At 48.4% G+C, this 14,036-nt stretch overlaps 1 protein-coding gene across 1 annotated transcript in view; it reads left to right on the forward strand.

The window, feature by feature from the left end:
• CUNH14orf80 (chromosome unknown C14orf80 homolog) overlaps window positions 1-5,073 on the forward strand; it is a gene marked incomplete at its 5' end in the record, with an annotated part of 67,915 nt that extends 62,842 nt beyond the window's left edge. Inside the window, one exon of the mRNA XM_017729579.1 lies at window positions 3,823-5,073. Coding sequence (XP_017585068.1) covers window positions 3,823-4,182 — 360 coding nt within the window. The remainder of the gene's footprint in view (window positions 1-3,822) is intronic.
• Window positions 5,074-14,036: the final 8,963 nt, after the last annotated feature.

Consider the following 14,036-nt stretch of genomic DNA (forward strand, 5'->3'; position numbering starts at 1 on the left):
TGCTGGCAGTATCTGTGCCTGTGCACACTGCAGCCCTTTGCACTGTGCCAGGTTTGGGGAGGACAGCACAGGCTGGCTGTCACTTTAAGTCCCTTTTCAGTCTGACCTAAGATGCAGTACTGCTCCCTGCAACTCCACTTGTTTGTTGGCTTCTTGTTAGAACATGAAAGTCATTACAGTTTTCCTGTTAGCTTTCAGTTCCTAATACCTTTTGAAGACTGATGTTATCTAAAGGAGAGCATTTGGGAGTGCTCAGGGCAGTTTGGCCCCTGTCCTGTTCCAAAGAGCAGTCGGTGACGTGGTGAGATGAAGAGCTGGAAGGGAGAGCCCAACCTGCTGCAGAGCAGGGGATGTGTCAGTTTGAAGATGCTGATTCCCTCTGTGTTTGGAGTGGATTTTCTCAAAGTGCACTGGGTTCCTTTGGGATGAGGATGGTTCTGTACAAGTGGAAGAGATGATTATCATGTTGTTGTATTTATTTGGGGAGGATGTGCAGCAGTTTTCAGACAGCACTACGCACCTAATTGGGAATTCAAATTCCAGCTGGTAGATTGAGACTGAAAGGCAGAGCTGTGGGATAGAAATGGGCAGGCACAAAATGCTGAGGCTCCTAATCTTTTACAATATGTTTGTTTAATACAAAGTGGTCTATTGAGATTGTTTTGCAGAGTAGAATAATCGTTGTGTGCTGACTAATGGGAGACAGCAAGCTGTTAAGGTGCATCAATTAACCATACAGGGGGAGATTATTGAGTATTTTCAGAAGCATTCAGGATGTGAAGAGTAGAGGATATTGCTTGAAAGTAACCCTCGGAGATTTTTAGCAATTGAAATCTATAAACTGCAACAAGAGTATTTGTGGCCATACATATGTTTGCAGAGCCTTCCAAGAAGAACAGAATTGGAGTTAGCTTTCCAATTCCAGAGTGTGCTGATAGGAAATGAATAGTGCTTTGCTGAACTTGTTATCTTATTTAATATGGATAATTTTAAAAAATTTCCCCTCTCCAGTTTATCTAATGTTATCCCAGGAAATGCTGGTCCTCTTTATAGAAGATAGCATGTGCAACACCCTTCTGATACTTGGATGTAGGTTCTGTTACACTTCTGTTTTCCTTCCTGTAAGGCTGTTGTCCTTGTCCTTACAACTGCTCCTGCTTCCCTATAGTAATTCCTGACCCTGCTATGGGTTAGAACTCAACGCACTTAGTGCTGAGAGGAGCATGCTGCTCCTCCATCATGTGCCTTGTTTAATGGATAATAAAATTCTCCAGTTTTGACTGGTGGAGATATGAAAACCTATGTTTCATTAGGAATGCTTTTTTACAGCCCTACTATGCTTCTGCTTGAGTTTAATGTGAAAAATAAATAACGTTTTGTGGGCTCTGTTTGCTGAGTGATGTTGTTGTTTGTAACTAACGGGAAATTTTTCCCATCCTGGATTCCACTGTTAAATCCACTTTGTGCAAACATCATTTTCCATTTATTCATTGGCTGTGGGAAGACCAGATAACATTGAATTTATTTTTTCAGTTTTGTTCCTTCTAAAGTGGTGTTAGAGAATTGCACCTCAGTTATTCTTACAGCCAACAGCAAGAGATGTCCCTGGGCTTCCTCGGGGATTATGATAAAGAGGGACCCCTGGTTCCTGGACAAGGACAAAGACAGACTTCTCTCAGCTTCAATTCTCTGTTCAAATGCCTTAATCAACAGAGGTCTCCTTTAGCAGATGGTTCTGCATCGATAAAGCCTTTAATGTGTTGGTAAAAATTCAGAGAAATTTACTCCTTTTCTGATGTGATTGATTTTCTTAATCTTCTTTAAGCGGAGGCTGAGGGGTGAGAATAACTCATCAGAAGACTATGGAGAGGATTAATTACTTGGCTGCAAAACTCATGAAGATATTCTGAAGGAAGATGTGGGATGAGTGAGTGAAGCCCTGATGAAGTTGGTGTCAGTGGGGAAATTTAACTGTGACTGCAGCCATCGCACCTGCAGTGTTCCACTGTAAGAGAATGAAGACTGATCCTCTGTATGTCATAACCTTCTGAACTTTTTTCAGTAATAAAATCTTCCCCACTGATCTGGGGAAGAAAAATCCTTTTTTTCTCACAGAGAGCAGCTGGTCTGATCCTGAACAGCTGTAGCTTGACAGTGGGAAATGCTGCAGGTGCTTTGCTACCTTAGGACTCTTATCCTTGCAGCTGGTGCTGCTTTGAGCTCTGCCTGATCTCTGGTGCTTCAGAGAGCTGCCAGAATATCCCTGACTTTACAGGGAACTTGTCAAAGCCCTGATCTGTAAGGTACTGATATCTTAATGCAGATCTGCAGATTTAAAACCCCAAGGAGTTGTTCAGCTTCACCCACAGGCAGGAAAGGGAGGGGTTGCAGAGCAGTTTCAAGGCTGGAAGGGTTATCATTAGCACTGAGCTTGACCTGAGCTGAGCTTTGGCCAAAGGATTCATCCCTGGAGCTGCAGTGAAGTATTTCATGGTTCATTATCCTCACAGTAGGAAACAATGTCTTACTCTGAGGCTGAATATCTTAACTGGAATTTTCATCCATTTGATCTTCTTATGGCTTTGTCAGCAAAGTCTCATCTTTACCACGTTCTTTTCCAGTTTCTTTTAGGAACTAAAACAAATTACGTATCTGTCTTCATGAATGGAATATTCTGAACTCTCTAAGTTTCATTTTCCAAGGTTAGTTTTCTGGCCTGTGGGTCGTTGGGTGACCTGCTGTGAATCCTACTCTCTGTTTCCCTGTGGTTTTTTGAGGCGTGAAGTCCAGAACTGCACACAAGTCTCAGGAGAGCTTTGGGATCTGTGCAGGTTGCAGAGGCAGCATAGCTTTTGAGAAACTTTGCTGCTTTTTGACTGAGTTGAGTTGGCAGCTTTTTGCCATAGCAGAAATGGGAAATCCCATTGGGCCAAGAACCATTTCCCTGAAGGCCTTAGCAGGGTGCCTCTTTTACAGATGTTTCCCCACTGACAAGTGCATTTTGAGATGAGTCACTGAATTCATATTTAATCCACTAGTAAAATTGGCAGGGCAATTACCATCTTGCAAGTTCTTCAAATCATATTGTTAGAGAACATTAAATCAAATGCTTTGGAAAAATCCCAGTATATACAATTGCTTTTATCATCCAGAGTGTGATGCTGTCATGAAAAAAGCTTTATTTTATTGGGGCCTGTCTTCAGTGAAAGTGTGCTGCCTGGTACTCATTTTGGTCTTGGCCTCTGCCTCTTTGTCTCTGCTCCATTATTTTCCTTTTCCTAATTGTTACCCCATAATGAGAATTGAGAGTTAAGGAATCGCTAGCTTACGATTGTCCCCCCTACTTTTCAGCATTGCCAAGTGCAGAAAGCATTTACAAACTGAAATAATGCTGTTATTCACGAGGCAATTAATCTGTTATGACAGCTTGGTGGCTTAAAGCACTACAGGGATGAAGGTCACTCTGCTGGGTGTCCCTTTTTGCTGCGTGTGTTTTGCTCTGAAGCCAAACCACCCACTCCCCAGTAAAAAGGATGCATGCAGAGGCCTTGTGAGTAAGTCATCACTGGAGGGGCTGCTGGACTGGCAAACAAATGACTACAGGCAGCTTTCTGGTTACTGAGGCTGCTGCCTGACTGAAAGCACATGTTAGCTTAATTCAGTTTTCACTGCCACACACTTTAGTTTACACTAACAGTTGGCTCTTCTTTCTGGTACGTCCTAGTCTGAGCATGATGTTTTGTGTTGTTTCCTGGCGGGAGGATTTTTTTCACAGAAATGTACCCTACTCTTCCCTTCCTGTTCTTTTTCTTCCCTCTACAGGTGGCAGCAAGAGAAGAACTACAGAAGGAAGGGTTCTCTGCCGCCACTAGAAAGATACAGGAAAGCGCTGAAGTGAAGCTGAGAGGTCTTGCATTCATTCATGCTCCAAAGAAAAATAAAATGCATGGTTCGTGCAGGTTGGTGCTGAGAAACAAACATCCTGCCAGCAAAATGGGCTTTGGTCAGTCTCAGGTATCCAAGGAGCCTGTTTCAGCTGTCAGTGCTACAGAGGTGATCAGAGAACTGCAGATGAGGGAGGCCAGCCTGCAGAGAGAGCTGGAGCAGCTGCGGGAGGAGTGCCGGCAGAGGCTGGATGAAATTGCAGAAGGGCTGGAGGGAGTGATTTGTATCTCCCCTTGAAGAGGTAAAACTGGACTGAGAGGAGCAAAGGAATAGAGTGGCTTGATCACGTTGTGCAGGCTGGCATGGGGGAGTGCGAGCTGAGGAACCAAATGTAATTTGTAGTTCTTTAGCCTGGGAATCGTAACTCGTTACTGCTTTGTGAGTTGTACTGGGGCCATAACCTCAGTGCTCTCTCTGGAGCCCCTTTATTGCTCACCTTGCCAATTAAATTCTGCATTTGGCCTTGGTGGGAGTGTGCATAAATCTCCCTTTTATCTTCTGGATTTCTAGTTCTTCTGCCAAGCACTGGACTCTTTTACAGTGCCCAGCTGCTAGGCACGGCGTACATTGAGGCTGTGCATTGAAGTACTAATTGCATTCAACATTTTCCAGCAATTGGAAGAGTTCATTAGTCAGAAAAATCCAAGTATTGGAGAACATGAAAAATACCAAGGCTTAGAGAGATTGGAAATATTCAAGAAAGTGTGTTGTTTTAATTCAGCTGCTTGGAGTATTTGTAGCAGCTGTAATGTAGTCACAATAAAGAAAAACAAATGCCTAATAATAAATAAAGCACTGCACTGATTTCATTTACTGGTGTGATGCACTTGAAGTAATTGGGTTCTCAAAGAGAACAAACTAGAAACCCATTCCATCAGGTTATGAGTCACAATGAAGTCGATGACTTATGGACCTGCTATAGGAAGTTTCTGTGATACAGAAATACGACCTTAACTTCCAAGCTTGAGGAGTCTTCAAGCTCTGTCTCTGAAGGCTTCTTCCCTTGGAACAGTGAAATGCTTTTCCTTTGGCCTTAATTTGCTATCCTTTCCTGGTTTGCTTTCACCGAGGAATATTTTTATATTCTAGTTGTACACTTTGAGGAATAAATAATATTTAAAGAAACCAGTCTGCTTTTCATTTGTGAATTGCTGTGTGCAGTGGGATTTCCTCCATCTGGGAGAGCAGCCCCTGGGAGCAGGGTGTTTGTGTGTGTTGTCCAAGGCTGTCATGCACAACCAGTGTTGCCTGCTGGCAGCTGGCACGGGAGTGACACATGGTCCTGGAGCAGAAGAACCCAGTGGGACTGGTAAGATCCATGTCTGGGGCAGGTGGCCCAAGACTGCTTCTTCTGGAAGAATCTCCATGGCCTTAAAAAGCACACTGCTTTTTAACCACACCCCTCTGCTTTCCAAACTGTCTCTGTAGGTGCAGGGTACCTGCTTTAGGCTGGTACAACTCTGGGCAGGTGTTGGCTCCAGGACTGCTGATGTTTAATGTACAAGAGGACTCATTCAGACACAGGTTTCACAGAAAATTATTCATGAATGGGAGCAAAGCAGAATATCCCAGAACTAACAAGAGTGGCAGCACCAGTCTCTCTCTCTTTGAGCATTTTATATCCTCTTTTAGTTTTTATACAAGGAAATTTTCATACTGCATCACATTTAGGTTTAAAATATCTCCTTCAAAAGATCTTTTCTTCTCCTGGGATACTCAGCAGAGAAGAGTGGGCAAATATTCTTGAGTATGGCAAGAGCCCTCAGATTCAAGTGCAGGTCTAGCTCTTGCCTCGCTGTGGCTTATCAGGGCTGGCTCAATATTGGATGCCAGGATGCATTGTCCTGCCGTGCACTTAAACTGACAGGAGTCACTCAGGGGATGACTCATTTCCTGGGATCAGCCCTTTGTCATCAGGAACACTTAGTGCCCTGTGCTTCAGTGTTCAGCCTAGGGCCCCCTTCAGCAGAGACTGCAACTGGCAGCCCCTTGCCCCTGAAGAAGTGGTTTTTTCTCTGGTCAAGAGAGAAATTTTTTCTCAATGTCAAGAATGGCAGTGCTCAGTGTGTCTGTACAATGTGTGTGTGATGTACAGAAGCGCCCACAGTGGCTTGCAGACAACTGCACGGCACAAGTCACCGTGCTGAAGTGGCCACACGGGAGCTGCCAGGAGAGCCAGTGGGCTGGAGCTGGAGCTTCTTGTCCTGGAATGTCCATCAAGAGAGGCTGCAGCTGAGGCAGTTGAAAAGTTCACCTTTCCTACCTGCGGTGCTGTGCTGGCGTCATGCGCTGCAGGCTCTCGCTAAGAGCATCGGAGAGAACCGTTTTTATTTCCTGGCACCAGTTTTGCACTGTCTTTTGTTTCAGGTACCAATTAGCTTAAACCAGAATAGCTACTCTGCGGTCCCTGTTGAAGGTCAGCAGCGTGTTCTGAGTTGGCAGTGGTTTTAAAGACAATACTTGCACCTTCTCTTTCCTTTGCCTCTCTTCTTTGTGTACAGTGTGCACAAAGCAGGAGATTCTGTAAGGGCTTGGTGCTCTCTCACACCAGTTTTTGGAAGGTTGTATTCCTTTTAAAAATCACAGCACCTCCCCAGGAGCTGGACACACAGGGGCTGAGCTGTGGTCATGCCTTGGTGACTGGTCACAACGTTTGAGGCATATCAATGCATCTGGAATACAGCTTTCCCGTCCTCGTGAGCTTGGTGACCCATCAGCTGTCTCTCCACTACGATGATAAACACCACTTAAAAGCCTAAGAAAATATCCCTGGATTAACACCAGCTGCAGTGAGGGCAGGAAGGTGAACTGAGTGACCACAGTTAATGTGGTATAACCTAGGAACAAATAGATGTTTCTCACCTCCCACTGTTACCGTGACATTTGAAGTATTTCCCTTTCCTTGTTTAGGCTGACTTCTCTCACCCACTATCACAGCCCAGCAGTTTTCAAGGCTGCAGTGACCCTCTTGGTCACTGGGGCCTGGCCCTGTGTCAGCAGCTGAGGATGCTCCGGAAGGGGGAATGGCCGCCCTGGGAGATGTATGACAACCAGCATCCAAGTGACTGGCTGGTCTGTGGCAGATGCTGTGACAGGAGGAGGGTGACTCAAGCGGTACATGCCATCCATGGGCTCCTGCATGCTCCCTAAATGTTAAGCATTACTTCACAGAAATTGGAGAGTGTTGTAAATAACCCACTACAGGCTCAAAACAAAGACAGAAGCTGTTAAGAGGTTTGTCCTTTGCCATACCACTGTGCTGGTTTGACATTTCCTTGTGAAAGCTGGAGTCTGCCCTAAAATTGTTGATGGAGTTGACCAGAGAAGAGTGGGTGGGTGTCAGCTGGGGAAGCTGAGTGAGTGTCACACTGTGTGCAGCTGGTTGTTGAACTCAAGTGGTGGGGGAAGGCTGGTGGTGATGCTGTCCAAACATCTGGGGTAGGCAGCAGGGTTTGGTTTGGTCTCTGCTTTTTTTTGTTTCTGCTTTTGTTGGTGCATCCTGAAGGGTGTAATTTGGGTTTGGATCCAGTTTGGAGCTAAGTCTTTCTCTAAGGAAAGAGAGGAGCATATTAGAGGCCCATGCTGGATAAGCAGGAAACCAGGGTTAAATCAGCACCTGGCAGAGATGCTGCATGTGGTTGTCAGTCAGATCCACCTGGCAAGGGTCAGGCAGTGAAGAGCTGTCCCAGATGTTCACCTGGTGACAGCTGACAGCACAGCCTGTCCACGTGAAGCCCCCATCACAGCTAACCCTCCTTGCGGGGCTGGGAGCACCTGGCCTTTTGCTTCATGCTCTGCTGATGCTTCCCTGAAGACAGGCTGAGTTACTGCTGCAGTGTTTAAACCACACTGTCTGGTGATGGATTGTTTTAAGCACAGCCTTAAGAGAAGTTTTTACAGGCCTTGTGTGTGTGCAGGCTCTGGTAGGTCAGCATGGAGGCGTTTGTAGAAGAGCACAGTTTAACCCATTGCGCTGATGTGACTGGTGCTTGCTTTCCAAGTATCTTGCCAGGAAAATGGAATTGGCCATAAATACTTAATTGGCTGATAACTCTGGCTCACACTGTGTAGCTGGAAATATTCCTCCCCAAATAACTGAGCATCATTTAGCTTGCAGTCAAAACAGGAGGTTCACTTTGCGAAAGGCAAGCGCGGCATCCGCAGTCACCACTCCCGACAACATTGTGCCTGCTGGTAAATAAGGGCTGCAACCTATGTTTAAAAATAAGAGCTGCTGCGAGTAGTGATTTCCAGCCTAGAGTGTTTTGGGTTCCCTGTGGGATTCCTCCACCAGCTCCTGCTGGAGGATGAGCTGCTAGCAGTTGGTGTGAGCGTGTGTGTTGCAGTGTGGTGCAGCTCAGTGGGAGTTAACACATGCCTGATGGTTCAGCTCCCTCTCCTCTGACCCTCAGCCTCTTCCAGCGAGAGCCTCAGGTCTTTCACCCTCACGCTTCGCCTCCTGGAGCCAACAGCTCATATGGAGCAGTCTGACGGTGCTTCTGCTCCTCAACTCACAGCCCAAGCCCTGGTGGCCAGTGTCTCACCTTTAGGCTGGGAGGATTCTTGTCCTTCCAGCCCCTTCATGCCCACCCTGTGTCCCAGCCATCAGGCCATGGCCAGTTCCCTATTCCTATCCCTGAAGTGTTTTGTTCCCCTGCTGCTCTGAAATGGGAGGCAGGGAAAACAAAGGTGTGCACCCTCATGTGAGCATCCAGTCTCCCATGAAAGCTCCTGGCCCGGGCTGGGGATGTCTGTCGCAGCCCCAGCTTCTGTCTCTGATGGGATTTGTGCGTACAGATGGCTCTGCCAGCCACACCATCATCCCCCAGCGATGAGGTGACTGTGTCCCACTAAGCCAAGGAGCTGTCACCGGCAGGTACCTTCACTGTCAACTGTGCCACCTTATTTCCCAGTGTGAATCTTAGGGTCTGCATCCAATCCTGCTGGTTTGCTTCCTTCTGAAGGGCTGGAGAGCCCTCTACTCACCCAGAAACGCTCCTTGTGGAGATCCACCTAGACACTGAACCTGAACAAAGGGAATGCAAGCAGCTGGGGAAAGCAACCCCCTGTGGTTCCCTGGGCACTGAGAGGGTAAGCAGGAAGAGGGGGACAGGCATGGCCCGTCAACCAGCCCGGGCTGGGGTACAGTGGGGCCAGGAAGAAGCTGAGTTCTCTTGGTGGCTCCTGCTTTAATTTAGCATGAAGTACAGCTAAAAAATATTTGAGTGTGGCTGCCTGCCTCAGAGAGAAGCAAACAAGGGATTTACTGGGGTAGAGTCAAAGCAGCCCCTGCTAATGCTCTTCTTCTCCCATCTGACCTTATTAAATCAGCCTGGTTGTTTCACAAGGCACCTCCTGTGCCTTGCAGCAGCCCACAGCTGCTCTGGAGGGAACAGAGCTGTGAATCCTCTGGAAAGACCTCATGGCTCAGTGGAGCATGACCGGAGTGCCGTCAGGGAGCGGGATGTGGGGGATGAGCTGGCACAGCAGGACTGTGCTGGCCCTTGGGCTCGTCTTACAGGAGCCACCAAACACCCTTTACGTTACAAATAAAAATCCCAGGTAAAAAGCTGGTATTTTCTGCCAGTCTGACTGCTCAGCTGGCAAAATCTCCAGCACTTGGCGGGGGCAAGTAGAGAATTTTGCTTAATCCTACCAGCCTCTTGTCCTCCACGTGGGACTCGCCGCTTTCCTGGGCCGTGAGCCAATGGGTGCCAGGGCTGTGCGGACAGCCGGGTCCCAGGAGGACACAGCATGGGGGTCTGGCTATGGAAAGGCAGGGGGCAGAGGCTGTCTTGGGGTACTACTACATGAATTTGTTGAGCCAGATTGGCCGTGGAGTGTGGGGTGGGAGCTGGTGGGTCACCCAGCCCTCAGTCTCCTGCTGTTGTGGCCTCCTGGGCAGGGAGGGATGAAAGGCAGGTAAAAGCCTGTGTGTTTTCTGTAAGCATGGGAATCACTGCCTCTTGCACTGGCTCAGCCCCATCCCTCGACAGCGTCAGGCCCTGGAATGACTTGGCTTATCCAGGTTGCACCATTAATGCCATAAAAAGTCCACTCCTGCTACAGGCTCAGCAGGGAGTGGGAAGAAGCCTTAGACTAACCACGAGCTCTGAAGCACAGTTCATCCTGTGGCTGGCACAAGGTGCTCTGTGACTCTGGGGGCGGGATTAGCCTCTGATCCCAGCCAATGAGCCTTGACTTGTGTGAGGTGTGGGCGAGCCACGAGCCTGAGGAGGTTCACTTTGTACGGATGCTTCGCTGCCCTGAGATGTGATATTAATTCATTAGTGTCCTCTAAGTAAAGGAGCTTTCTAAGTAATTTTTATAGAAGTATCTTTCTTGCTTATACTGATTAATATTAAAAATGCTAATATGTATTTTTTAGTGCTAACTACTGCCAAGGAGACAACACTATCACCCTTGATTAATGCCAGCTTTCAGGGTGTTGACACAGTGTCTTCTCACTTCCCAAACCCCTTTTAAGAATGAAAATACACTCTAAAGCCCCCAGTCAGCAGTCCAGGCTGCCTGGGGGCTGGGGCAGATGTCCTGGCCAAGTCTGTGTGCGTCTGTCTTTTTGCCTGCTGGGTGCCACCACAGGGGACAGGGCAGCATGCCCAGCCTGTGTTGTGCACACTGATGTCCCCTATTAATCGCTGGTTCCCTGCAGTTTCAGGGCATGCATTTATTTCAGGCTTGTAGAGGTTTCCATTTGTATTCTCCCATTTTTGTTGCTACCCTCTCGAGGCCAAGGCCAGCAACCAAAGGCGTCATAACAATAAAGCTCGATTGCAAGTTATTTGCTTGGCATCATTGCATCTGCCAAACAGCAATATTAATTTTGTCTCTCAATGAAGGAAATATTCTGCTGATTAGCCACGGGGGCAGCATTTGTTCTAGAAATCAGCCTTTAATAGGCCTTTACATCACGCTGTAATTTATATTGCTAAATCAAGAAGAGCTTTTCATTGACATGCTTGGGGTCTGCACGTCCCGGGCTGGGCATGGGGGTGGCATGGGATGAACACAGACTTGTGTCATGGTGGAAAGGCAAATGCCATGATTTGTACTGTAAGTGCTGTGGGGAAAGGGAGACTGCAGGATGGGAAGGGCAGGACTGCAGTGGGGAGGGACAGTGTCACCCCAAGGTGCCATCCCTGTGAGGGTCCTATGGGGACAGCCAGCCGGGGATGCGCTGCCCTGCTGCTCCCCTGGGACCTGCAGTGGGGACAGGGACAGGCTCACCAGGCTGTGAAGCTTCCCAGGGAGAAGATGCCAGGCCCAAGGGGGTTGGAGAACACACTTTCTGCAAGAGCACACTACTACCCACCAGCCACGGCTGTGCTCCAGCCTCTACGGCCGGCGGGGAGAGGGATGGGAGTGATTTATGCTCCCACAGCAGGGATTTCTCACGTGCCTCTGCTTAATTTTGTTTGGAGATGATGGTGCTTTTCAATAAAAACATCTCTCTCCCCATACACCTGAAGGGAGAACCTGGGGCAGAAGTCTCCCGGTGCTGCCTGGCTGGCTGACGACAGTCAGCTGTGAGTATTTAATGTGGGCTGGGCTGAACCTGCCCTGAGGATCTTGTAGGGACATTCCCCGCTGTTCCAGCTGCAGCCCAGCATTGCTGCCTACATCCTGTGTTGCTGCTGCTCTCACACATGAGCCCTGACTAGATCTGCACTTGTGCCTGGCTTTACTGCCAAGGGCAGCACTGGTGGGACTGCAGCCCCTGGCAGCTCCCTGCCCACCAGCAGTGCTGTGCGTTTCCTTCTCCCTCAACACCATTTTCCCAAGCACAGGAATGTGGCACCAGGCTTTGAGCTGTTTTTCTGCCAGGGACCCTACAGAGCACAGCAGTGTCTGTGGCAGCCCGGGGTGGGCGCAGGTGGAAACCAGCTTCCATCCACTGACTGCTCAGGGGGAGACAAATGCCCTGGGCAATGCTGAGGGGAGCAGATGGCACTGAATTTCTAAGAGTAAAGATGCTTTTTAAAGTTTTTTTTCCATCAATAGCTCAGAAATTGTCTTGAAAAAGTGGGTTAGAACAGAGCAAGGAACAGGGATTTTGCTGTTTTGGCTGCAGGGACTCTGTATGCTAATAAATTATCAAAAGGGCCCGTGTCCCCCTAAGCGTCCTGCTGTAAGAGATGGTATGGCTGCCACTCATCCCTTCCACTGCCACCTCTGGCTCTGGGGATGTGGCCTGTCCCTGTTTACCCATCTCAAGGAGCCACCCCAGTGAGAAAAAGCGAGAAGGATGTCACCAGGCTGTACCCCCTGTCCTCTCCCACGTTGCTTGGGGATGGGAACCGAGGTGTGTGCTGCTGGGGAGGATGGCACAGGCTGCTCCAGGGGTGCATTAACCTGCTTCATGCCCAACCAGCCTGGGCCAGCCAGGAAGAAGCTGCCACCCAGCCTGGATGCCACCTGTGTTTCCTCTCTCCTGCCAGGGAGCAGCGGCAGCAATCTGGGGTGAGCTCAGGGAGGTTTTGGTGCCAGTGCATGGCCTGGAAGGCTTGCTGGCATATGGGGTTGCTCCCAAAGAACCCTTGGAACTCCAGGTAGAAGGCTGCATTCAGGTAGGAGCTTGCTTATCCTGCAGTTGGAACATTTCATCTTTACTCAGTGGGAACATTTTGTGATACGTAGGCATCTTCCTCAGCTGTTCCTGAAGAACTGCCACAACCTACTCCTCGAGATGAATATTATACCCACAAAGTTATTGTTTTGTAAAATATTTCTTTAATAGTATGAAGTTTTAATGCAGTTCCGAGTGTGTTTTTGTGTGGGAAGTACGTATATTTAGGAATGCTTATTTGATAAGGAAGACCTGCTTATCTGATAACTTAGGACCTTTCCCCACGCACAAAATCCCCACGGTTGTGTGGAGCTCCCAGGCAGAGTCACGCAGTGTCATGTTCATTGTTTTGAAGAGGAGACACAGGATCTGTGCAGAGAATGAGGCAGTGTCAGCCTCTCTGCCTGACACACACCTGCAGCTTCAGCTCGCTGCTTCATCAGCCTCCTGAACAATCTGTATTTCACTCCTCATCCCGCCCCTCTGCTGAACTTGGAGACCTCACGTGGCTGACATTCAAAGGAAGAGAGAAATTGGAAATTATTTCAGATGGGCTTGAAGTTTTTAATCATTTCGGTCTCTGAAATATTCAGTGGAGGGTCATCTAGATAATGTCCCCAAAATACAGTCCGATAATATGTAATCAAATAATCAGGTAGCCTGGTTTCCAGTTGTTTTTTTTTTCTTTTATTTTTGGATATTGCTGCTGCCCTGATCCCTCCCAGTCTCACACTCGGTGTGATGACGCGTTCACACATGAAGGGAAAATCCCCGGCATCTCTGCCGGAGCTGCACATCCCTGGCGCCCTTCAGCTTGGGAAACAAACTAATACAAGATAAAAGGGAATTATGGGGCTAATAAAAAAGATTATTTTTCCACAGGACAGGCCGTGTGCCTTCAGCCCCGTTACACAGAGCATCTTTGAGCCTCACTAAGTGTCAAATGAAATGGGCTAATGAAATGGATTAGGATCTTAATAGCACATTTGATTAGTGAAGCTCTCACCTCCGGGCACTCTCTCATGTGTGTTAATGGGCGCTGCGGGGGACGGCTGCCTAAATGAGTCTATTAATGAGCAAGAGCTGATGCCGTGGCCGCCCGGGCTGCAGCCAGAGGCCCTGGCAGCCCGCGGGGAAAGCCGTGCGTCTGTCCAGCACGGGAAAGTGCACTTTGGTATCTAGAAGGAAAGAAAAAAAGAAAAGGAAAAATACTAATATTTTTGTCTGCCGGTGGAAAAAAAAAAGGCCGGTTTGTTCTTAACTTATCCCTGTAGGAGGGCCTGACATTTCGTGATGGATGGGGATCTGTGAGTGGGGCTGCTGTGCGAAATGCAGCCGCGGAGTCCGGTGAGAAGGCACCGCGACAATTCCCAGGTACTGCCGCACCGCCTGCCCTCCCCCGTGGCTCGGTGGCACCGGGGGCTCGGGCGCAGGGACAAATGGCTCAGCCCCGGCGCTGCCTGCGGCTGGAATTAGCGCCTCCTCGCGCGCGGCGGGGTGGGAT

The sequence above is a fragment of the Corvus brachyrhynchos genome, unplaced genomic scaffold (genome assembly GCF_000691975.1).
Source record: "Corvus brachyrhynchos isolate BGI_N302 unplaced genomic scaffold, ASM69197v1 scaffold101, whole genome shotgun sequence".
Taxonomy (NCBI): Eukaryota; Metazoa; Chordata; class Aves; order Passeriformes; family Corvidae; genus Corvus; species Corvus brachyrhynchos.